The sequence below is a fragment of the Ambystoma mexicanum genome, chromosome 6q (genome assembly GCF_040938575.1).
Source record: "Ambystoma mexicanum isolate Mex_15411 chromosome 6q, UKY_AmexF1_1, whole genome shotgun sequence".
Taxonomy (NCBI): domain Eukaryota; kingdom Metazoa; phylum Chordata; class Amphibia; order Caudata; family Ambystomatidae; genus Ambystoma; species Ambystoma mexicanum.
Genome location: NC_090937.1, coordinates 195,279,799 through 195,306,682, shown reverse-complemented (window position 1 = coordinate 195,306,682; position 26,884 = coordinate 195,279,799). Strand labels below are relative to the sequence as shown.

At 47.1% G+C, this 26,884-nt stretch overlaps 1 protein-coding gene across 2 annotated transcripts in view; it reads left to right on the top strand.

Moving 5' to 3' along the window:
* The window catches only part of SUSD1 (sushi domain containing 1), a 1,292,988-nt gene that overhangs the window by 508,980 nt on the left and 757,124 nt on the right, over positions 1-26,884 (top strand). For both annotated transcript variants that reach the window (XM_069630622.1, XM_069630623.1), the window contains exon 6: positions 7,464-7,643. In XM_069630622.1, the coding sequence (XP_069486723.1) occupies positions 7,464-7,643 (180 nt within the window). The remainder of the gene's footprint in view (positions 1-7,463; positions 7,644-26,884) is intronic.

Genomic DNA, 26,884 nt, shown 5'->3' with positions numbered 1-26,884 from the left:
ACAAAATGTCTTAGGGGATTTTCTTAAAGGAAAAATGGTGACTCAAAAAAAGAAAAGGAAATGTAAACCACAGCTGGTTTCAGGTAGTCTTACCAATAGGTGTACTTCTGCCAGTCCAAAATATTTCAATTCAAAAGGGTTGCCCTTGGAACCTTCCACACAGGGCTCTTGCCATAAGTCAATAGAGTTCACAATGTCTCTGGGTCTCCTGGGGTTACCTTTCCCAAGCTTTTATCCTTCCAGTTCCAAGTTTAACAATGTGTCTTTAGTGGGCCCAACTTTACGAAGTTCAACAAACAACTTAAAAAGTTCCTCTTGTCAGGATGCACTGTTCAATGTACAGTTCTTTTGTGAGGGGTAGTATCAGAGACTTTTGAGAATGCTGGGCTCTCTGCTCCTCCCAGGAACGAGCATGCTGACCTCTGATCTCCTTATTCTCTGGCACCTTTTCCTCTTCTATGCCGCTTTCACTCTGTCGTTTTCCACCTTACTGTGCTTCCCACACACCTTCTTTGTCTGTTGTGCGCACTTGCACCTTCTTTCCACCCTTCTGTGCACCTTGCACACTTCTCCTTTTCACTGTGTCCTCTTGCTCCTTCAGTTTCTCACTGGGCTCTCTAGCACCTTCATTTGCCCTTTAACGTGCCTCTTGCACTCTCTGTTTTTCTTTCGGGTTGCTTGCACCCTCTCTTAACTGTCTGTTTTCCTTCTCACTGTCTGTTTATCTCTCTCAGATTTGGGTCGCTTGTACCCCTCTCCTTACTCTTGGCTGTTTCCGTGCTGCAAGCACATTTTACTGTCTTTCATCACTTGTGCGCCTCTAGCACACCTTTTCTGTCATTCCTCTTTGCTTTCTTTCACCACCTTCCAACTTTCGCTTGCTTCGCTTTGATTTCTTTCATCGCTTTCCAGCTTTCGCTTCCTTTTGGCCCGCTTTCGCTCACCAGGCTCTTCTCTCAACAACGCTCCTACTCCCACTGCAGCCATCTGCATGCTACTGAGTTTCTCTCTGTCCCATGAGACTCACCTACAGTAGCGCTGCGCCTGTGAGGTCGCTTACTCACCACCTGCCCCTCAGATACCCTTGGGATTGGCACACGTCCTAAGGGGAGCAAGCATTTCACGGTACCCTGCCAGCAGGATACAGACTGCCTCGCTCTGGCTCTCCGGAGACACAGCTCCCTAGCCACAGCTCCATAGCCATGCTGCAGCCCCTCATGAACACCGGGCCAGCGTCTCCTCACGCCACTCCCCTCCGGATCCTCCAGGCTTCTCTTCCTGCTGCTCCCTGCTCTTTGGCTCCTCTGGTCCAGTCAACATCCCCAGCTCGTTCTCTGATTCTGGCAGAACCACCCTTTTTATACTGCAGGTGAGTGAATTGCAGTAAGGTGTGCACCATTGGGGAAATGTGGCTGACCATGCCTGACTCTATTAGTGGGACAATTCAAAGGTGTTTTGTATCGTTATGTTGTTTTTATGGGTAATCCTCATTGCTCCCGATCGTCTCTTACTCGTCCCCGTACTTATTGGAAATGGGGATGGGGAGATGGAGTGTGATTGGAAATATTCCATTAAGTTTTAGGGAGAGTGAGTTGGTGTATAATTGAGAAAGCGGGAAGACCATGTCTCACCCTCGGGTATTCTCCTCCTAATCCCCAATCCCCCATGACCCTCCAATCGGGTGATCCTCCCTCGCTTGTCCCCCATGGTTGTGATCCAAAATCGATGGCCCTTCCCTGGCCATCTGAATGGAAGATACCATGGGAGTATATGGGAGAACACCATCGGGTTTCTCACATGGTGTACAAAATTGTCTGGATGCCACGTTGCAGTGGTTCTGAAGTAGTGGCATACTGTGAAACAAAAGTAACTATTCATTGTAACAACAGTAGAAGAGCGGTTGTTAAAAGTAAGTAGCAATCCAAAGAAGCAGCATCCTGACAAATATACCAAATGTATTGCAGAAGTCTTGACCGCTGCAAAGTTGTAGTTGTAGAAATCATATACCTATTCATTTGCAGTGTGGCAAATAATCTTGAAGAGAAGATAACCAGGATTATTATTGGTTCTCTTTTCTTTGATGAAGATTGGAGGGGGATCTTTTCAACCAAACTAGAACATTATCAGTGGATTTTTGTTTGAACTTTTGTTTTGACTTGGAACGGCTAAGAACTGGTTCAAGACGTTTCTTTTCCATTGGACATTTTGACGCTGACTTTAAAACCTGGGGATAGGATTTTACCCAGGACAGGTGAAGGTCATCCATATATTGTTTAATTATTGTTTATTATCTTGTGTTGCTTTATCATTTACTATGAAGGTTTATTGTATGGAGTGAGGGCCAGCTTACCCATGCTAGAGATTGCTCCCTTAGTCTTTAGACTAGGTAGGGAATTCCTCGGTGGAGTAGGGCAAGCAAGGTTTTATTTGCAAATCTTTACTTTAATAACATGTCTTATTTTAAGAAAACCGCAAGCAGCTGTCATCCTTTCGTTACTGACCCCTCACAATAAATACTTCTTGTTTTGTAATTTTTCCTATATATTTCACTCGTTGTGTGGGGGACACATTTCTCTATTTCGTTTCATTTTTTAATTTTAATTTGTTTTTATTTGTGATGTTTCGCTATTATTTTTCCCTCATTTCAATGATTCACTGATTTAGTTCTCAAGATGTATATACCATTCTTTGAATAAGGGTAGACTTTAGATTGTTCTATTGCTTACCTCAAGCAGGGTACATTTAGGTAACATGTGAACCAAATATATAGTTTGACGTGGTACCAGTAAATTCTGTTACGCCAAGTGTAAGTTGATATTTAAAGTTCATATAATGTTGTAAAATGGCTGGCGCATCTGAGGCCCTTTTGGTGGAGTTGTGTCCTTTTCTTATCTTGGGTACAGCACAGACTGCATGAGTTGGTTTACAGAACCGGCAATAGAGAGTATGGGTCTCATTACAAGTATGGCGGTCTGGAAATAAGAGTGCCGATAGCAATGTACCGGCACCCTTTCCGGACCGCCATACGCCAACAATGCCGGTAGGGGCACGGATCCCCCAGCAGGCCTGTCATGCCGGGAATTCAAGCCTCTACCGGCATCGTTTTCTCTGAAGGACCAGCACCGTTAGCAACAATGCTGGTGCTTCAGTGACCCCATTGCCATGTCCTACTGGACTCCATGGGAATGGGGATTTACTGTTCCGCCTCCACTTGTGATATCCCGGTGGCACCAGGATATCAGGCGGTCGGAATCAGGGTTGGCGGCAACCCGCCGGTAGCACCAGCCGGTTACCCCCAACCTCGCAATGAGGCCCTATGACTTGGTTACGTGTCCACACACATTGAAGTGATTACCAATCTTCATGGTAGCTTTCTTTGGGGGCACGATTCTGTTTACTTTGTACACGTACAGGTTTAAAGTATTGACTGTCTAGGATCACGAGGGTGGTAGTTGGGAGTAGAAGGTGTTGTAGGGAAGTTTTCTGACAATGTTCTGCACCAGATTCTTTTATTTTAATATTGTTGCATGTGGGACATAGGTCCATGTAAATACCGGGAGACCTAATGCACCATGTAAGGAGCGGTTTGTTTTGTTGGTTGGAACATTTGTGTATGTGATTTTTCACGTTCACAAAGTCACGTTAAGATTTGGTTTGTTTCTTTTTGGAGTAAGGTCTGCATTATGTTGTGCACACTTTTGTTTTCTCTAACACATGTAAGATTACCATCAACCATATGTAATACACGTGCATTCACTGCATGAAGTGTTACAGTAGGCTATATGGGTTTTGGTTAATGTGATTGTCCTGAGGGATTGTCCTGAGGGATTGTGCAGTAAGATTGGTTTCTTATTGTTTTACTTTTAGCTACTTGAGGAAGATCTAACAAATCTAAACATGTGCATGTAGTGGTTGTGACATGTGGACTAGCTGTTAAAATAACATTTGGATGAGTCGTCACAATCAATAAGTAAAAAAACGGGACTATAGAAAGAAATTGGCCCTTAGAACTGAATGAAGTAATAATTCAAAACCTCACATTGCAAGTTCTATAAAACTACATTTTTGAAATTGATAAAGTGCATGACTGATTTTTTGGCAACCTAGAGGTGTTTGACCTAGGAGTGAAACAGTGTCTCATTGCCCAGCAGGGTGTCCTGCTGTTTCTCTGCGCATTACACATCCTGGACGGGGAGAAACAATTGAGACACCAACTGAAGGTGATGATGACCAGTGTGCTTTTGCCTCTAACTGCTAATACATTCACTGACGACTGACAAGCACCTTAGTTAGTTTTGTTAGTTAGGGACGCCTTGTAGTATAGAGAGAGAGGACTTGTTTTCCTTTGGTTAATGAAGATAGTGAAATGTCTTATCAGAGCCTGCGTCGTCCTTCCGACCCACCACACCACTGATAAAAAAGGCCTATTGATTATGGGGATGTTAGGATGACATTGCAGTGCGAGTTGTGTTGCAGTGGGAGTCGGAACCCAAATTGGTCAAGCCGAATAGCCAGAACGATACAGAGCAGAAGGGGACCATGTCAAGTAAGCCACACTGTAGATGAAGTTAGGCTTAGGGGGAGTAATGGACTATAAAACCTGCTAAGAGGATGGACCCAAAAGAAAGCAGGGTCCATGCCTTAAGAAGAGCTAGCCGGTGAAAATCCTGCTGGCGGCTTTTGCCTAGATACCTTTGGTAGCTGCACAACCTCCAGTTTTCCTTATTGATGATGCCCTTAACCTGGATGGGGTGGGGGAGTCATGTCTCATAATTATGGCAACCTTACAAATAAGCAGTTGGGGGTAAAGAACTCATACCCATGAGACCCCTAGGACAAAAGGTGACGCTACTGGTCTTGCCTCTGGGAATTATCTAAGGACCCCTGGGGGAAGAAGCTTAGAATACAGGGCTTGTCATTTTCAAGGCCAAATGAGAATAAACAATGTCTGGATTGTCTGGCAAGGCCAAGACTAAGGTTTTCATGGTATGACGAAGTCACCCTCAGGGTTGATGTTGATTGCTGCTCCTGGCATTCATTGAATAAGTGAGGCATCTGATTCCAAATTGGGATTAGACATCAGATGTAGGACTCTTGGAAATTGCCAGGATGGGAATTGTAAGAGGGCCTGTTCTAACTGGACCTATAGAAACCTTGCTATTTTTTTCATTTTGCTTGTTCCCAGAAAACCCTACAGGAGTTTCTCACCCTGCCCTAACCTGTGGACTTGTGAGGAGAAAATAGGGGATCTAGGGGAACTCAGAAGCTAAGGGATCAGACTTCTCAGAAATGGGCTTGAACAATAGGGGAGACCTACCCTCCTGAAACTAGGGATTATGCACGTCTATTGTCAGCCAGGGGGTTCAGCAGAGTAGATCACATTCTGATCAAGGGATTTCTCTGTTGATACCAGTAGTGATGCCACATATACCCATTCTGTTTATGTTGAATACTGTGTTCCTACTAACGTTACCCCATGCTGATCTTAGAATAAAACTGGTTATTCCTCATTTGTTGTGTAAGAGTGCCTCCTTCCTTCCTCCCTTGTGAAAGTTAGTCATATGATTGAGGGAGACTTGTGAATGTGATCATCATTCATTGTGAGGCTTTCCCCCTCATTCTCCTGGTTTTATACTTAAAGGAGCTTGACTACTGTGCCAGTGGCATGAAAGGGTGCAGTTTCTACATAATAGTTTCTAACATGCCCATAGTAGCACCAGCCATATAGTGAGTCTCTCTTACCCCCTCTGCTTTCAAGTGTGTGCTATGGGCAGGCGCCAGGCTTCGTTATTTAGATTTGTGCTTTCCCATCTCAGGAAAAACAGGCTATGTGAAAGCTAAGGTTGGAGGATGTCTACGGAAGGCTGGCCCCCAAAATTGAAGAGATAGACGGATCACTAGTCTGTATTTGTATTTTATTACATTTTATATAGCACTTTTACCCAAAGCGCTTCACAGAGAACATTCAGCAGTACATTAAAATAGCAGTAGAATGCAGTGTTCGGAGTCGACCAGAAACAATCAAACAGAGGTTTGACGTAAGTGAGTTTTTAAGGAAGAGCAAAACAGAGAGTAGGAGGTGATGGAGCAGAGAGATAGAGGAAGAAGATTCCAGTGAAGGGGGGCAAGAAGTTGGAAGGATCGGAAACGAGACTGCGCACAGGGGGCACGAGGAACATTGAGTCGAAAAAGACCAGCTGAACGGAGAGGCCGAGAAGGAGAATGGAACGAGAGAAGAGAAGCAAGGTAATCGGGGGCAAGACCATAAAGAGATTTAAACACTAGACAAAGGAAGTTGTATTTGAGCTGAGAGTGAAAAGCAAGCCATCCGAGAGAGTCAAGAGAAGAGCAAATGGAGTCACGGTAAGAGAGCAGACAAAGTGATCGGATAGAAGAGTGATAGATTGATTTGAGAGGGACAAGACGTGAAGAGTGAAGACCAAAGAATAAAACAGAGCAGTAAAAGAGTCGAGAAAAGACTAGTGAAGAGACCAGAAGCTTATTGGCCTGAAAGGTAAGAAAATGATGAATTGTACGTATGTTGTAAAGATGGAATCGACAGGCACGTGAGGAGAGAGATGTGATTAGCGAAGGAAAGATCAGAGTTAAAATAAAGGCCAAGATTGCGAGCAGTGGAGGAGAAGGATAGATTAGAGGGAGGAAAGGATATAGAGGGAGGAGGAGACTGGGATGGAAGAACGTTAGCGGGAAAGAAAAGGACTACGGTCTTTGCGACGTTTAGAGTAAGGAAATGAGAAGTCATCCATGATTTGATTGCAGTGAGGCAAGATGTGAGGGTGAGATGGATGTCTGGTGTGAAAGATCAGACTGTAAGAAAGAGCTGAGTGTCATCAGCATAGAAGTGATGTGATACTCCAAAAGTTGAGATAATAGGAGCAATAAAAGAGGTGTATAAAGAAAAGAGAAAAGGACCAAGAACAGACCCTTGTGGGGGGAGTTTGCATGTTCATACTGCAGTTACCTTCAGCAGTTTAAGCAATGACAAAGTGGAGGGAACTGCATGTGTTATTGATGAGCAATACTTACCCAGAAAGCAAAACTGTTATTTTTCTCCAAATGTTTCTTTTTAGCGTCCACTGTTATTTGGCGCTTAAGTCACGCTGCGGAACAATAGAAAAGAAACACCGCACGGGGCCTTTCCAAGCTTTCTGGGTCTCCCTTCTTCCCAAACTATTACGTTATTTGCACATGTCGAACGCTTCTCTTTCGGTAGACACGTTTCTGTTCTCCCCAACTGCTCATCACACAGTACAACACGACTGTGCATTGCAATGTTATGGACATATACGCAGTCATACTGAATGAGCAGCAAAGGCCTCTGCCACCCCACCCCCCATTCTCTACCCTTGCTGCACGTTTCATAGAAAGCATCCACCATATTTTAGCCCATGTGTTTTGTGCTATTTCATGACTGTATTGTGTACAATCTTTTGTTGTTGCAGCTGTGGATTGTGGCGAGCCTCCCCTTTTCTTGAACACAGTGGCACTTCGGCACAGCAGCACCATTTTCGGAAGTGTGGTGGTTTATGAATGCCGACACGGTTATGCCACGGAGGGCGGAAACACAACGGCTGTTTGCAATGCCAGAGGTGAATGGGAAGGAGCTGCTCCTGTGTGCAGAGGTAAGCCCACTGGTGTGATATCGTTTTAGATGGTTAAATTATGTACATCACAAGTCTTCCCACATCCCATCTATTTGCAGAGTAACACTGGTCTGCCAGAATGAGGGTGAAAAAACAGACCATATTAAGGGGGCCTGGATCAGCAAAGCACATGGCTGTATCCAAATCCGGCTCGAACTGGCCCACAGGCCAATGCTCAAATTGCATGCCCAACATGCTAGCGTGGACCCGTTTTGTGGGTCAAAATGGGGCAGCTTTTTGACTAAAGTGGGCCACTTTGATTAGCTAATTCCCTACGCGGCTAGTAGTTTTGAACAGTGTTACTGAACACATATCCTTGTAAAATGCAGAATTGTCCACACATTTGACCCAAAAAAACTCCCTTGGGTGCTACTCGAACAGTCTGTCAGAAAAGGCAGGAATTGCTATTTGCAACAGTGGGACACTTTTTCTTTGGTGCCCGGGCCAATTTTATGCCCCAGTGCGACCCTGATCCAAATACAGCCATTTGCCTGCTCCTAATGGTACTCTTAAAGCTGGCACAGAGGGCACGTACTCTAACCCTTTAGCATGCTTCTTCCGACCATGCTAATCTCCCTGCATGTCTATTCTGACCACCTAGTTTCACCATTTTCTTAAAAAGGCGCCTCCGAGGTCGTCCATGGTGGATACCATCACCAGGCATTGGCATCAAATGGTGTTATAATGGAAACATGAGCACATAACTTAAAACCATGCACTGCATATTAATGCAACACATGCAGGTGCCCCATGTACAAGGCACATGCGTACAGGGATAAAACACATAGAATGCCTACACATCGAAAATGCATTCATAGAGGTGTATATATTTGAGGAGACACGGAATCACAATTCCTCCCCCTTGCTTTTTACAGTCTATATTGCTCATCTAATAGTTATGTTATGTTATTTTGCATTTATATAGCGCCTTATATACCATTGGTATGGTCTGAAGGCGCTGGTAGGTTGAACGCCCTTGGGAACCAAAGTTCAGATCAGTAGAGAGAGTAGAGGGAGTCAAAAGGTGCGTGTGAGCACCGGGTATGTGTGCAGCTGGTGCGGTTTTCGTTAAATAGCTGCTTCTTAGCGGTAGGTGTAGTGGTTGAGAGATCAGGAGTATGTGTTCGTTCTGGCAGGATTTATCCAGACCGACTGTGGCTGCGTTAGGCCTGAGGAGAACGCCTAGGCTGGAGGGGTGTAACCAGCAGTGTTTAGTTAGGGTGATGGGGAGTGAGCGGCGGATGTTGGTATGAGAACAGTTATACCGAATGGTGTCATAGTATCTCTGTGTTCTAATTGAGTGGTGGTGTAAAGAAGAGAGTAAGCGTGGGTGTGATATGATGGGTTATATGCTCTTCAAACGTTCCCTGCATTCCAATAGTGGGGAGAAAACTTCCCACCCACATTACATATTCATTTCTCACACTGCAAGTATCTGTTGCACTGAGGAATGATGCAGCATCAGGTACTATATGCTGATGGGAATACAAATAGTTGAACATACCATGCTATCACCCCAATATCAAAGAGATAACACTCCACTCTGACCACTGTGCCCATAAAAGGACAGGCACAATAACAGTCATACAGGTTGTAGCATATTGCTTTTTATATTGTAGTATTAAAATAACAATTGATAGGATTGAATTAATACTTAAGCAAATTAAAATATGACTAGATGTTGGTTAAACACTAAATCAGTACCAAGCACTACTAGGCTAGTGTTAATAAGACTGAGTACATGACAGCAGTATGCGCTTTAGTTCATCGAGCAGCCCATTAGGCCAGCAATATAAGAACAGCATGCACTTTATAAATGTTAAGATATATAGTAAATTACAATATGGGTAGCACTATGCAGCATTATGCTCAGTAAGCCATTGCAGTGTAACACATAGAGTGAACCAGGTAACATCTAAGAAAATGGCGGGAACACTGGTTATAGCATTTTGAATCCTGTTCCGTGACACAATTCAGATTTTCCATACTAACGTTCAGGAAAGTCCTAATTCTATTAAAGAAAAAAGGAGGGCAAGGAAAGCCTTCTTTTTTGTTGGAGAGGGGCTTGACTCAAGAAGGCAATTTAGCATATGAGCGAACAGAAGAGTCAACAGCTACCCCTTGTCAACTGTGTAGAGTTAGTAGGCCTATAGGCAGATGGCTAGTTTATACAAATACTGGCTAGAGAAGGTCACGAAAAAGGTCAGAAAATTATGTGGTAATTACATTTATTCATGAGTACAGACACACATCTAAAAAGCTTATAGGTTCACAACAGAAAAGAACAATTGAACGTTTAAAAAGACAAGCCCTATCGGGCTTACAAAGTAGAATTGCAAGCTGTTTTACACCACAGTTAAGTGAGTGAGGGTTAGTAACATAAGTATATATTGTGAAATTGAATACTACTTTGAGACTGGTAGTATGTTATTGTTGTCGACACAGGTTTCTATTGGTGTTTCTAGTTCGGGAATAAGTAAGCCTTCACTGTGATGGAAATGTTCGCAGTTGAAGGGTCCGAACTTTCATCAGGACGTAGTTCGGGGTGGTGAAAGCCTAAAGGAACAGATGACACATAAGAGAGTGTGCCAGGCATAGGATGACCTTACAGAGAGAACATTTCTGTGTAGAGAAATGCGTGCTATGAGCCTACCTTTGTAGTATCAGTGGTTGATCATGAAAAAGTAATGGTGCCTGCGTAGGTTGCTTGCAGGGAGTTCGTAGCCAAGGTCTACAGAAAGAAGGGTAACAGTAAGTTACCTAGATATGATGTTTTAATATTAGCCAATATGGGAGCATACCTTCGGGCGCAGGTATGCTCCCATATTGGCTAATATTAAATTCCTATGAATAAACATCATATCTAGGTAACTTACTGTTACCCTTCTTTCTGTAGACCTTGGCTACGAACTCCCTGCAAGCAACCTACGCAGGCACCATTACTTTTCCATGATCAACCGCTGATGCTACAAAGGTAGTCTCATTGCACGCATTTCTCTACACAGACATTTTCTCTTTTTAAGGTCACCCTATGCCTGACACTCTCTCTTATGTGTCATCTGTTCTTTTAGGCGTTCACCACCCCGAACTACGTCCTAATGAAAGTTCGGACCCTTCAACTGCGAACATTTCCATCACAGTGAAGGCTTACTTATTCCCGAACTAGAAACACCAATAGAAACCTGTGTCGACAACAATAACCTACCAGTCTCAAAGTAGTATTCAAATTCACAATATATACTTATGTTACTAACCCTCACTCACTTAACTGTGGTGTAAAACAGCTTGCAATTCTACTTTGTAAGCCCGATGGGGCTCATTTGTCTTTTTAAAGGTTCAATTGTTTTTTCTGTTGTGAACCTATAAGCTTTTTAGATGTGTGTCTGTACTCATGAATAAATGTAATTACCACATAATTTGCTGACCTTTTTCGTGACCTTCAATAGCCAGTATTTGTATAAACTAGCTATCTGCCTTCTATAGGCCTACTTCCTCTACACGGTTGACAAGGGGTAGCTGTTGACTCTTCTGTTCGCTCATATGCTAATTCTATTAAAGACACAGGGGGTCATCATGAGTTGGGCTTCAGACCTTACCGCCGCATTTAAGGGTTGGCCTAATCAGGAGTTGGGTGGTAAATTGGAGTTTTACCTCCAGCGTTTTGCTGGAGGTAAACATTTCCACTTACTGCCTGTTTTTTGGTGCTATTACCGCTGGTGAAATTACCGCCTGCAGTAATAGCACCTTCCAACCCCATTGGGTCCTGTGGACCCAATGGGGAATGGGGATTTACCGTTCCCACCCCTCCAGCAACTCGACACCCGGCGCAAATTGTGCCAGACCGAGTTGCGGTAACGCAAATTGTGTTGGGGTGTATCCCGCCGCAATTAGCCCTGGGATACCGCCCAAGTCATGATAGAGCCCATGGGGGCAAAGTATTATGCTTAACTCTTTAATTGCGACTCGAGCAGGAAAGTACAAAGTAAGTTTCAATCAACTGAAGAATACCAAAGAAGTATGATTTCCTTAGAAAGACAGTATGCCTCATTAGGAGTGTGGCGGTCTGGAAACAAGGGTGCCAGTAAGCTCATCGGCACCCTTGTTTCCAGACGGCCACACTACGAGACTGCCCACAAGGGCCGTTGTGCCCGGCAGGGTCAGAACTGCCCAGCGCAACGGACCCAGCAGGCAGACTTTTCACAGAAGCACCGGCACCGTTACTAACGGTGCCGGGGCTTGAGTCCCCATTCCCGTGGAGTCCCTTTGGACTCCACGGGAATGGGGACTAACATTTTCCACTGCCTGACTTCCCGGACCGACATTTGCACCAGAAAGTCAGGCGACGGAAACAGTGTGACGGGGTTGGCGGCAACCCGCCGGTGGCACTGGCGGGTTACTGCCAACCTCGCAATGAGGCCCAGTATCTTTGTTGATGAAACTTGCATGCTCCCGACGTGTCTCCCACATGACGCTGTCCACCAAACAGGACACAGTTCACTACATAACCCTTGAAGAGACTCCATATTCCTCCTGTTTCTGTTGCTGATTTCTCAGAACTTCTGAAGTGCCACATTGGGCATTCAGTTACAATAGGAAAGCATCTGTACAACCTCTAGCTTCTGCACTATACACCTGCCAGACTCGTGTTCGGATCTGCAGGAGCCTGCTAGCTTAACCTCTGCTCCTGGAGAGAACAGAATTGATGTCCTAGTAAATAATAAGCCTCCTGCCTCGCTGGCGTAACTCTGTCACCACTGGATTTAGCACCTTGGTGAAACACCAAGGAGCCAACGATAGCCAAAACGGCAGTGTAAGGGATCAAGAGTAAGACTCGTAGACGGTGGAATTTTTGGTGTTGTTTAAAGACTTTTGTTGATAAAAGAAAAGAGGGGCTTGGGGAATTTCTTTTATCCCTAACTATAGGAGGGGCTTCCCTTCCTCGACAAAAATAGCGAATGTCTATCTCAGAATGTCCAACACAAAGAGTACTCTGTCCCATGTCCAAAATCCTAAGCTGACCCTCACATACTAAACTTAATATACCGTAAAGTGGGGTTTTCTTTTAGCTGAACACCTGCAACTTCTTTCCAAAGTTCCAAACACAAAGTGTAAAAGAAATCAATAAAGTTGCACCAGAAAAGGGGTCTTCCCTCCCCCCTGGATTTCTCTGGCTTTTCAATGCCACATTAATATATTACACAATCTCAAGGGGGCAACTCCTCCCCTGAGTTACCCTCCAGTTTACAGTTTATCAACTCCAGGTAATACCATTCCACAATCTGTAGGGTTATGATCCATCCCGTCAAGGTTGTCACATTTCCACAATTCACAGTCTCAATGGCTGTGTCTCTGCCCCTGAGCTCTCAGCTTTTCCACAGACCACAAAGTTCCAATTTACGAACTCAAGGATTGTATCTCTTCCCCGTGAGCTTTCCTAGCTTTTCCACAGTACAGTTTCCACAATGACAGGGGATGGGGAGGAGACTCCCTTCCCCTAGATTCCACACATTTGAGTGCTGTTTCCTTTTTCTCATATTCAACAATCTTGATTGGGTGCGGGTCCCAGACACGCTGTATGCCTGGTTTACTCTCCTGCCAGGGCGTTCTTACATTATTACTTGCATGCGGGTCCGAGACTCACTGTTTGCCTGGTTTACTCTCTTGCCCGACCTTCTTATTTTGTTCAGTATTTGGGTGTAAGTCCCAGATTCACACGTCTCATCAGCAATCACCTTCTCTTTCATACAGTTCCAAGATTCTTTAATTATACTTTTTTATGAATCGGATCAGCGACCCCTTTTCAACAGTCTTATTCCTATTTCTCACTTGTCCCGGTATCCCAGCTCCCTTGATTGAGGTTACCAGGTTCATCAATGGTACGCAGCATCTGCCATGAAACGCCCTGGTGTCCCAACCTCTCTCTGGGCTTACCAGTCTCCCTCTGCGGCTTTGGCATCCCTTGTGTCTCACCGTTCTCACTGTGGCTTGCTGGTCAGCTGGGAAAGTGTCCCGTCGGCTCGCCGGTTACCGCTTTGCTTCCTTCCTCACTTGACAGCTCCTGCTGTCCGTGGCACAAGCGCAGTGGACCTTCCACTGCTCGACTTCCCGGGACGGTGCTTCCAGCAACTACTCTGCTCCACACTGCAGCCTGCTCTTCTTCGGTGTCCCGACCGACCACAGGAGAAGTGAATCTCTTTCTCTCCAGGTGTCGTGTATTTAAACGTCCAGGCACCTGTGAAACCATTCCAAAAGCTATAACGCAGTGTTTGATTTCTGCCACTAGTGATCTTCATTGCTCCAGTCCTCTTCCTCGTCAGTGTTATTATGCAAAGGGGAATATAAATATGGGATGTGATTAGTCATAACTGGTGGTTCTGCACCTACACCACAATATGCCATATGGGAATGAGGAGGGGACAAGTGAGTGTTACCTGAGGCAAAAGAAATGGGGAAGTGTCTGTTTGGACCCAGCAAGTTTTCACTGCCTCCCCGAGGGTTGTCTTCCCTTATGTGGTCCTCCCACAGATAGCGATCCCCAGGGTCAGTGAGGTAGCTTCTGCCTTTCCCTGGCCACATGAGGTAAGATTTCCCCCTGTGAAGTAGTGACAACCTTGCTAGATTTGTCACACTAGGTAGGTGAATTTCCACCTTTGTCCCTCCATCCCCCAAAGAATTGGAGGAATCGCCGGTGGGGATTGTAAATGGGGACCGCAGATAGACCTCTCTGAGGTATATGCACCTCTCTGAGGTATATGCGCGCTAACCAGTCTTTCTCTTGCATAATATCTCTTAAAAGGTGGATGCCCGCCACCTTGAAATGCTGACAAAAAAGAAATGTATTGAGGGCCCTGAGGTTGATGACTGACCTGACTTTTTCTTTCCTCTTCACCAGGAAAAGATTGCTCACAAACCCGCCTGGCTCATCTGTGACCTGACTGATCGCCTCTTTTTTTAAAAGCTTTGTGACTTCCTCTTTCATGAGGGACTGATCTTGTTCTGAAAGGACCAGCGGCCTGGGAAACTTGATCTAGCTGGTTTATTCGTAGAAGTCTACCTGAAACCCCTGCACTGCTGCGGAGACCCAGTCATCCCCCGTGATCTCTTGCCACTTCTCTAGGCGTGTGATTAACCTGCTACCTATCGCGGCTATTGCAGTGCCTTTGTTTATCACCGGATTGCATGCTTTCATCTGCAATGGTTTTCGGAGTACCATTGGTGGCTCTCCATCCTCGTTCTCAGCCTCTCCCCCGCGTGGTGAAGGAGTTTGGTTTCCTGGTTTCGTGACTGCGCCAGGAGCCTCTGTAGGAAGGCCTCTGACTGCCTGTCTGGCCGGCTGAGTCCCATTGTCCTTAGCCGGCCTGCTCAAAACTTTCGGGGCAAAGAATTTCCTGAGGGATGTCTATGCCTTATCCAGGGCGGCGAACGTGTTGGCAAACTTTGACATGTCCTTGATGAACGTGTCTCTGAAGAGGCAACCCTTTGCTGTGCCTGCGGCTTCCGAAGACTCAAACTCTCCCAACTTAGGATAACTGTTCATGAGAATAGATCTCTGCCGTTGCATTGCGATTGTACAATTGGCATTCTCTATGAAGCAAGCTGCATGTTGTGCCCGATATGCAAGCACATATGGATCTATTTTGGTGTTCTTCTCCTTGGCTTCTTCTGCCATTTCTATTATTTTTGCTAGTTGGTCGATAGAGTCCAGGAGCTTATCTTGGCAGGCAGTCCACGATCTATCAATCACTTTGCAGATATCTTTCGAATACATTGCATAAAGGTGAGCATTTTAGAATTGATGACTACGTATCAGCCACTTTGTCTGGTAAAAGGGGTCTGGGACACTCAGCCTTCAGCTTGTTGCATGCCTCCTTGTTCAGCGAAGTCAACAGCTGTTTGCTTATGTAGGCTGCCACTTTGCTTGGGGGCTCCCATTTCTAGGATCTAGGGTGCACCAATAAATCTGGGTCAAACTCCCCTTCTGACAGCTTTGGCAGGCCTTTTCCCCTCTTGCAATGCCTACTGGGCTTCTCCCGACTGGGAGAGCTAGCCAAAGAGCTAACTGTCACCATGACTCTTCATCGCCGGTGTAGCCAAGTGTGCCACTGGATTTGTTGCCCTGTTTGTCAGCTTGGACTTGAACAAGGAAGTGTGCCAGTAGTAGGAATGGGGAAGTCCCGGAGGGACAAGAGCTCCTTTGAAGAACTAAAGGAACTTGTTCACAGAAACACAAAAAGTCATCCCAACAAACACTTGCTGAGCCTATAAAAGCCTCTTTTCTTTGAATCTTTATGAATAGTGGTAGGGACAGAGCAGGGTAGTTTGGGGACGGAGCACAGTTTATTACTTTAGACATTCTCACTGATGATGAGCACCCTAGTTAGATTTGCGATAGGTAGGGCAAACACAATACTATTAGGTATAGTCAGGCCTTTTACTTTATTATTTAAATAAAATGGATTGGTATAAATGCCAACAGTGACTCTGTCACCTTCTTACTTACCACACCCCCTGTGGATGACCCCCAGAATCTAATGGTGTTATTTATATAGTGCTTATGCCTAAGCGCTTTACATAGAACACATATACATACAATATCACCCAACAGGAGTTGGTACTCATTCATTGGGCCTCATTACGACCCTTGCGGAAATGGAAAAATGATGGCGGAAATGCAATACCGCCATCGAACACCGCTCGTTGCGATCATGACCCGTCACCGTAAAGTACGATGCCATTAGCGACACCGCAGTGAACGGCAACGCTAACTGCACCAAGTACGCGCACGCGCGCCTTGCAAAACCGGAATCACCGCCATGGCGCAACGGTACGCGAATTCTGACCCTAGCGGACATGTACTGAACGCCATCAAGCACGTCGTAAAGTACCATTCCGCCATGGCGAGAAATACGGCAACGTGAACCAACCGTAAATGGCCCACTGAGTGCCTGTACTCCACTCCCTGGCCACATTGCACAACTCCTGGCAGGCGCAATGTACTCACACTATGCAACCAGTGAAATCCACAATTCACCCATGCATGCCAACGTAGAAAAGCATGCAGGGGCTCAAAGCGCCCCGTGAGTGGGCATCCATGTACGGCATGTCACCATAGCCGTACTGACGCAGCACAGGCATGTGAAGGTACAATACATCAAAATGAAAATCAAGAACACATGACACAAAACAACAGTAGTCCCCCATCGCTTGCCACCAGCGCAAGGCAACATCCAAAACAGCATCCTGAGGGGGATTGCACCAGCCCTGTACTCATGCCAGTAAACAAACCAACCATCAGCAGAAGCATGTACCACACAAGTTGGCAGAGTGACTGAGCAGCCAGGCTCATCCCAAGAGGGGCCGATGGGAGCTGCAGGGCACAGATGGCATCAATACAGAAGCTATTCCAATGGACATGACCCCAGTCCCCCTCCAACAAACGCACGCAAACACAGTCACCTGTGACCAGCCACATTCTGAACATCCCATCATTCCACCAATCGACCTGGCTGACAGGCACCAGTCGGCCAAAAGCCAATCCCCCGCCCCTGAACAGCACATCATGTAAACAGTCACAATGGCAGCCCCTATCCGTGACCATACTGTGCTACGTAGGCAAACGCGGCCAGTACTGTACCACACAACTCAACTCAGAAGGCGGAACACAATGCAGATCATCTCGCAATACATACCGCCACAAAGCGAAAATCGCCACATCACCTGCAAAGAACAACGCAACACGACAAATATCGGAATACAATTTAAATGCACATCCAAATGACAAAGGCCCCACAGCAATTTGCAAAATACCACCAAAACAACCATCATCACCGAGGGCTGCATCTGCAATAATTGACCAGCTTCCACTTGTGTGACGCCCTGTACCATCATGGCACACAGGGCCTACATCAACGTTCCAAAAGGCAACATGGAAGCGGCAAGAACCGCAGGTCCGTCCCATGAGGCAGGCACTAGTCGAGCTGAAAGGCCGAAATGTTGCACCTAGCCACCAGTACAGCGTAAGGGCATGTGGCCCATTGGCGATCGTCCCATAAGATCGAAATGGTGCTCCACTGATTCACCCGAAGCTGCAGGAGTCGAGAGTAAAAACCATCTGGAGGAGTGGCGTAGAGATGGCATCTGCAATAGGGCAGGAGATACCTGTCACCCAAAAGAAACACAAATTAACCGATTGCATTACGGGACTCATGATGCATTACAATCTTCATTCAACACACCAAATCCACACCCATATGCATGCTAGCCCACTCCAAAGGAATATACACACCCCTAAATCAGTATCGAATCATAACGAAATCAATCGAGCTAAATACACCATTGGCAACGTCGGTTACTGTGCATGCGTCCGTCAAGATAGAACCCATGACATGGGATTAGTAACGTGCCTAGACACAAGTGTATGAAGGCGCGTCGAGACAGGGAGGATCCGACAAGGGCAGATAGACGTATGTCCCACTATGGCAGCCTTGCATCACATAGCGCAGGGGAAGGGGAGTGAATCAAAAAACCCATGTACATGGCAGACCCTAAACGGAATCATCAGTCCATGCATCCATTCATCATTCCCTCATCCCGCAATGAAAACGCATGAATATTCACTCACATAATATGTGAAACTTCCATCGCGTCTGTGCGTAATGCAGTCCGCAAAAACCACTGTGCCCCTGGCCGGATCTGTAGTGTTGTGAAGCAAGATGGATTTGGGAACGTCCTGCCTTATCGTCCACTACGCTATTGCGCATCCCATTCAATTCATATCATTCATTGCCTGCTCGTTATGGGCCATGTCCCAAGGACATTCTACAATAGAACGTTACATTTCCAGCCAGACCTGTGGGCGTATCCTCGCCGCTACTTCAAAACCCAAAATGCTGGCCTTCGAATTCCTCACTTGCAACATTACGTCGAAAAGGCTTCTGTGAACGCTTGCATTCACAATTACATCAATGTAGTGCGGCTGTGTGTCATGATGCTAACTGGCTGCAATCACAAATGGGACGCCACGCCCGTCGGTGAAGTACGTTACTGTGCTGCATGAGGGTCGGCCATCGATCGAGCCCTACATACCACTGACTCTTCACAGGTATGTAAGCGGCTGCAATCATAGCATGTGTAACAATGGGAGCATACCATGAAGATCAGTCAAAGTACATCACACTGCCATCGGGATTAGATACATGATTCCAATCCCAAGATGCCATGCGGCCAAATGCAGCCTTACGTGCGGGACGTGCTCGGCCAGAAGGGATAGCATCTGCCACAGAATCATTCAATCAGCACAGGTGGAGGCCATACAGGCCGACAGCACATATATAGCAGACCCAAACCCCTCCCACAACCACTCCCACTCCAAAATGCTACCGGTAGGACTAGCGATGTTGGGCCTGGGGGACCAGATAGCACTGCAAGTGCTACAACTACAAGAAGACGACGAACAACAACAGGTACAACAACCGGGCGCACAGGGGAGACGGAGGAGAAGGAGGAGGAGGAGGGCAAGGCAGGGTCAGCAAGGCCCACAAGCACTGCCACTACCACCACGCAGGCGGCCCGCAATCCCACGCCTCCGAGCCGATCCGTTCAACCTCACTGCTGAGCAGATCCACACCCTCTACCGTTTGGACCGGGACACCATAATCGCCATTGTGGACATGACACATGCTGACCTCGTGAGCATGATAGATAGCCCAACTGCCATCCCACCCCTACTGAAGGTGGTGTCTGCACTCCACTTCCTGGCCACAGGCACCTACCAGCACACAGTGGGACAGTTGCATGGCATTTCACAGCCACTGTTCTCACGGACACTCTTCCAAGTGCACGATGCCCTCCTGAAGCACGCCGACGACCACATCACACTACCACGCACGTACCAGGAGATTACCAACGCAAAAGTGGGATTCCATGCACTTGGCGGCATCCCGGGTTGCATTGGTGCCATCGACTGCACCCATGTTGAATTGGTTGTCCCACATGCCATGGAGGTCCAGTACCGCAACCGGAAACAATTTCATTCAATCAATGTGCAAATGGTGTGTGACTCCAACAAGATATTTACGCATTGTTGTGCCAGATTTCCAGGATCTACCCATGATTCTATGGTCCTGAGGAACACAAGAATACCACGCTACATGGAGCGACACGCAGGGCACAGATCCTGGCTACTCGGTGAGTCTCATTCCATGCATGACATCGTGGCCCATTTGATGCGTCAATGACCTTGCAGGAGGGGGGGGGGGCTACTTAGCACTATCATTCCACTGACACCCTTTATTCGTCTCATACAGGTGATGCCGGGTATCCACTGAAGAGATGGCTCCTTACACCAATCCGGAACCCACAGAACGAGCATGAGGAGGACTACAACCATGCCCACTCACGTACCCGTGTGGTCATTGAACAGGCATTCGGCCTACTGAAGGCTCGTTTCCGCAGCCTCAGCAGGTCTGGCGGGGCACTCATGTACAGCCATGAGAAGGTTTCTAAGATGGTCATGGCATGTGTCATGCTGCACAACATGTGCATACGTAGGAATGTGCCCATGCCCCCTGACGCTGTACTGCATGCACCTGAAGATGATGATGATGATGAGGGTGGGGATGTGGAGGCACCTCAAGGAGTCCATGAGGCACAGGATGCACGTGCAATCCGACAGAGCATCATAGATGCATGCTTCTAGCAACCACGCATGGTGCCTATTACACGGAAAGGGGACCTGTGGCACTGTGTGTGTGTAGTACAGGCACATTGTGGACTGTACGCCTATGAAGGCCTCGTACGCAAATATCAATGTCCACACATGTCATTGGATGATTATGAGATGCTGTATTGTTAATGTGATTTGATTTATACACCCTATGGACCCGCCACCCAGTGAAGCCCAACACACCCCCTCCACCCTACTACCTCCCCCCCCAACACCAGTGTCCAAATATGCATGCTGTCCGTGGTTGGACGCTATTGCAAGCCCCCTCTACGGGTATCAGGGGCACCCCTGCCCGTGGAGCGCAGGTTCCTGCCAGATCTGCGTTGGGGGCTGCCCTGGACGGAACTTGCCACGGATGATGTCTCTGCCTGCTCGCGTCCATGCATGTCTCTGAGGGTTTGTGAGAGCTCCGAGAGCACACGGCGCACAGCAGCAAGTTCAGCACAAACGTCTTTGGACGTCGCATGCAGTTCCCCCCTCAGGCTCTCGGTGCTTTTCTCCATTTGTGCTCTCAGGCTCTCGGTGCTTTTCTCCATTTGTGCTCTCAGGCTCTCGGTGCTTTTCTCCATTTGTGCTCTCAGGCTCTCGGTGCTTCTCTCCATTTCTCCCCTGAGGCTCTCACTACTTTTCTCTATTTGTGCCCTGAGTGTCTCGGTGGATGTTTCCATGGCTGCCCTGGAACCCCCGCATTCATTTGCATGGTCCTTGAGTAGCGTGGACACTTCCTGCTGTTGCTCGATCAGCAGGTCGAGGGACTGTTGCCTCTGCTGGGCCATGGACATTTGCGGTGGTGTGACAGGGGGGCTGCTCAACACATGTTGCCTTGGCACAGGACTTGTGGGGGTTGGCCAGTCGTCGTCTTCAGGGTGCCCCTGCGTGGTTTCGTCATGGTGTAGGGGATGGAACATGCAGGGGGATTGGGAAAGGTCATGGATGGTACCTACGTCGCCAGCACTGTTTTCCGTGTCGGAGCATGCTGGCATGACAGCTGTGTCACCTATGGTGCTGCTACCACCAGAGGCAGTGCCATCAGATACGTTCTTTGGGGGGACCTGTGGTGCTGGGGTTGTGGACTTGCTGGCTGCTGGGGTGCCTGTTGCAGTCCCCTCCAGTGTGCTGCCACTTGATTCCTGCTGCTGCCGTGTCTTGATCCTTGCACCTGAGGTGGAGGCTCTTGGGACGTTGGTCCTGGCCCTCTTTGCAGGCGTGCTGGTAGGGGTGTCCTGCAGCTCGTCGTTGGTATCGGACCCTGTGGTGGAGTAAAGAGGGGCGAGCGTTAGTTATGGGTCTGTCGGATTTGGAATGGCAACGTATCAAATGCATTGGGGTGGTACATGAGGCTGATTTGGGACTGGGCCTTGGAGGTGGTCTCATTTTCGTGTGGATTGAGGATGCATTCATTTGGCTGCCTGCAGTTAGGGGGTGCATGCTGCACATGTAGGGGTTGTTTATGGCATCTTGATTGATTTGTTTGTTCATTCTGACTTTTAGAGGGCGCTGTCAGGGCAAAGTATGTATTGCACTATGGGGTCACATGGTACTGCACATGTTCGTGGTTTGTGGATTTCGCATTGTTTCTCTTGGCCAACCTACCTGATTCTCCGGATGTCGGCACTCCTTTCTCCATCCCTCCGACTCCCTCTATGCTCTCCATTCCTATGGTGGAGGCGCAGATTTCCTCCCAGGGGGTCAACTTGATGGGCGACTCTGAACCCCCCCCGGTAGCTGTGGCGATGTTCCTGTTCGCAGAAAGTATGCTGCGTACGCGGATCCGCAGGTCGTCCCACCGCTTGCGACATTGCTGTGGCGTGCGGGGTGTTGTCCCCACCGCACTTACGCGCTGTGCCACCAGGGCCCATATGGCCTTCTTGTTGGCAAGGGCCGTCCTGGTCATTTGACTGGAGAAGACGACGGCGGCATTTTCCTGGAGGGTCTCGGTGAGCACGGTCAGTTCCTCTCGGGAGAAGTGTACCTGCCGCTTGCGGTCACACGCTTTCTTGGCTACCTTTCCCATATTTATTTTTTTAACTGGGGTTGCTAACGGGTTGGGATGTGTGTCAGGGTCGGATTTTTAATGGTTGTGTTGGGATTCGGATTTTATAGTTGTGCGGCGTGCTGTTTCCCGTTCCGGCCACATGCTTTTACTTCCGTTTCCGTATATTTACGGTGGCCGTAATTTGCGGTGCCCGCTCGTTACGGTGACCGCTCATTACGGTGACCGCTAAGATGGGTGGCGGTATTGCACCTGGTGCAGCGTACGGCGGCGGTAAGGGCCGTTTTGGGGTCATTTCCGCCATCGCAGCCTTTCGGATTCCGCCATGGCGTAATGCTCGTGCCCGATGGGTCGTGATTAGCCGCACTTTGCTCCTTCGTGCAATGGCGGAAACGCTATTTACGCTGTTGCGGTCCGGTCAGTCACTTTCCGCCAGGGTCGTAATGAGGGCCATTGACCTCAGAAATGATGAAAGGCTGAGTTGGCCATGCTGGGATTAAAACTGCGACATGCAGATCACACACAGATCGTAGCGGCGAGCGCTCAACCCACTGAGCTATCTTGCCAGCCTCTAATTTTGTAAGTCATTGTGAATCCCATCTGTTATGTATGTGCTCATGGGCTTTGCAACAGGGGGAACGCTGAGTTAAGATGATCATCACTTCCCACATCCGCAGAATTTCAAGGGTTTTGTTGCGTTAAATCTGATCAGTATATCATTTGTATATCATGCGTTTGTAATATTTATTGATTGATTGTATCCATGCATCATACAAGCTCCATTAATCCTATTAGGTTGGTGTATGGCGCCTTATGATTTATGCATAAATTTCATCTTTGTGCACTTTTTGTTGCAACTATATTTCAAATGTTTCTGGAAGACCTTGCAAAGCTATAGGGAAGCTAAGCCTCTTTGGAGCTGGACCCATCATGACTAAGGGAAGAGTCACAAAGGACATGGGGATCAAACTTGAGCAAGGTGCCAAAACATATTTCTGGCACATGCTCTTGAGGGTGGGTAAACAATCTGTGAGTGATGGAATCAGTAATTCTCTCTTGAAACCATATACGTACGTCTGAGTCAGCACTGCCATTCTGCTTTCAGTGTGTCCGGCTGGTTACATCCAAACGGTTTGTTTACCCACTAGAAACACCGTTTAGGGTGGATATTTTGCTGGTGGCAGTGTATAAATTCATGCGAGATTACACTGAATAGTGTCACAAAAGTGAATGGGAAACAGATACACAACAGGATAAAGTTTCTTCCTGTGCTGCTCCTGGTAGTAAAAAGGAGGCTGCTTGTTTGAGCTTTTGAATTCTGCTCTTTCGAACACTTGGGACTTGACCCCAGCACTTGCGCTACCCCCATCATTGATAAATTGGAAGTAAAATGGAACTGTAAAGTTGTCGAAGACCTCTTCCACCAATATTTTTGCGAGAGTGAGGACATGATCGCTCTCGTGTGTTTGTCCTGAGGAAGGTTGAGAAGACTGTGGGCTATATTTGATGGCCCGGGATCGACCGAAACATATGTAGAGTCCACAAGAGAACTGTATTGAACTTCTATGCACACCACGAAGGAATAAGGGTGCTAAAGGAAGAACATATTACATTATATAGGGTGACAAGGGAGACTACATTGGGAGCTGTTCTCCCTTGTGCATCAGAAACATTGGTGAAAGACTCTATGCTTTTCCATGGAATACATCCTGATGGTTTTCCTCGCTTTCTGGTACAGGGTGATGTTTCTAAAAGCAATAAGAGAAGACTGGTGAACATCTTGCAGAGGCATGACATGAGCTTGCAGTAGTAGACAGACAAACATGTGGGCACAAGTGAGGGGGACAGGAATTGGGGATCTCCTAGTTGAGCATGCCCCCAAGGCTAGGACTGGCTCTGAATTCCTCCTTGAAATTGGTTAAAGGTGGGCACCACTGTGATACGTATATCAATTTCAAGCTAATTACACTATCTCTTTCTCTATTTATTCTACGTTCATCAGCACACAATGGTAAAAGCCCTTGGCTCCAGGGTGTCTAATACATATGCAAATTCCAGGGTCACCCTTGGAACAACCATGAGTTCTCGCTTTGTTCTATGTGGATAAATGGAACCTTTGTATGAACACTGCCTCAATTGAGGATTAAATAGGAACTCTCTTAATTTAACCGCTCTTTTTAAATGACTTGAGCTACATGGAATTGAAACAAATTATTTGAAAATAGAATAATATGTTTTCAGCTCACATAGAGCAAAGCAAGAGCACATAGTTGTTCCTAGGGCGTCCCTGGAATTTGCATCTGGATTCCTCTCTGCCTTTCAAACCTCCTATAAAAAGGGGTTCCCACCCCCCTATGTCAAGGAGAGGGGACGGGTCTTGTCACACTACTGAAATTACTCAGTTTCACTGGGTTACCTCAGCACCACCACCTCTAAATCTTCTTCCCCTTTTTTCACCATTCTCACAACCACTCTCCTTCCATCTTCAAATTGTTATTTCCAGGTCCTTTTGAAACAAACCCCCTTTCAAGTAACTCTTTACCTGGCACTACCTCTGTCAGCCGCAGCTGTTGAATATCTATATTGTGATCTCTCCTCCCTGGTACTCAAGCTGAGGGTCTGTACGTGAGTGATCCTGGGTCGAGCTGTATTGATTGGTTAATGTGTTTCACTATTTTTATATCGGCATGGTCTTCCTCACCTGATTCTTCATCCATGGTTGGGAGAGGTGAGTCTTCAAGGGGCAGAGGAGTCCTCTTCTTCCTAGTAGAACGCCGGTCTCTGTAGAGGTAGGGCCGATGTCGAGGGAAAGTCACTATGCCTCCTCGGGTGACCAGTTAAGGCAAGGGACCACCACCCGGGAACTGCCAGGAGAATGGAAATAGCCGGAAGGCTGAAAAAAACCTGTCAGTGCTATGCTGTAGTTTTCTGCTGTGGTCCTTTAGTGGAGATTCCAATAAATCTGTTAATGCAGAAGCCAATGGCAGATGGAATACTTGTGCGCCAGGTATGTGTACTCACTAGTACGGTTATCATTGAAGGCGCCTGCAGCAGGCAACGGTAGATTCTCAATGGCAAGGCTGCCGTAAGGAACGAGTGAATAAGAGAGGAGCAGGTCCGAAGAAGAGAAAACAAGTGGAGTTCTGCAAAGCAAGCAGTGCTGCCAAAGCAAGACTGTCAGCACAACAGGGTCCAGAAAACAGCAGAGAGGGAGCTGGAGGACGTGGGAAATAGGGGGGGAAGCAGTGGCGAAGAGAGCCAACGCGACCCGTAGACAGAATAGGAAAAATGCACAAGGGCTAGACAGAGAGGAGGGAAGCCAGGAAAACAGCATCTTACCTGGTAGGGAGAAATGGGTTGCAACGCGATGAGTTGACAGAGATTTGCATAATAGGAAGCAGGTGGGTGCCATTTTACGAAAGACTTCATTCTAGTGGCCAATGTGATGGCACATTAATGGCGCCAGCACCAACGGTTCCAAAACTTTGAATGATGACAGTATGCCCCCTCTTATCACTGCAGGTGACAGGTTTACCTGGATGTAGTCGATGGAAGCATTGGAGTAGCAAGGGCGCCTTGATACGCAATCTCGGTTCCCAGGTGTTTTCTTAAGCAAGATAATCTTTCCACTGCACTAGCTACTGAAGGGACTCCCTTGTGATATCTTGAGTCACATATTTGAGAGACTTCATACTCCTCTGGAGCCGCAGGAGGAGTCAGTAAATGTCTTCTTGAGCTGCGTAAAAAAGGGTCTGGCAAATATGGGTGCAACAAAGAGGCGTGGAACACTGGCTTGAGCCTCTTCAATGAAGATGGCACTTTGAGCCTAAAGGCCACTGGATTAATTTTAGTGGGAATGTCAAATGGTCCGATGTATCTGGGTGAAAGCTTAGTAGGTCGAACCCACCTGGGCAGCTACTTTGTCGACAGCCATACCTTGGAACCTATCTCCAAATTGGGAGAGGGGTTTCTGTGTGCATCGGCTTGTTTCTTGTATTTTTCATTGCTCCTCTCGAGGTTGCCATAGGCTTCCTGCTGTGCTTGAGCGATATCTCCTAAGAGGGAGTCAATGAGGAAACAGAGGAAGCTGGGAAGGTCGAGCTAGGAAAGAACCGCAAATGGATGCCATACGTACAGTAGAAGGGACTCATCCCTTTGGCGGTATGCTTCATGATATTGTACACAAATTTTGCCATTGGTAAAAGATCCACGCAGTTGTCCTGTCGGGAGTTGGTGAAACAACAGAGGTACTGTTCCATGGAATAGTTCAGTCTTTCTGTCTGCCGGTTAGTCTGGGGGGGGTAGCCTGAAGATAGGGCTTGGTCGATTCCTTGAAGATCACAGAGGGTCTTCTGAAAGGTAGATGCATACTGTGAACCCCGATCGGATATGATCTTTTCTGGAAGTCTGTGAAGGTGAAAGATCTCTTGGAAGAAAACCATGGCCATCTCGGCTGCTGTTTGTAGACCTGGAAGGAGCACGAACTGAGCCAACCTTGCTAAA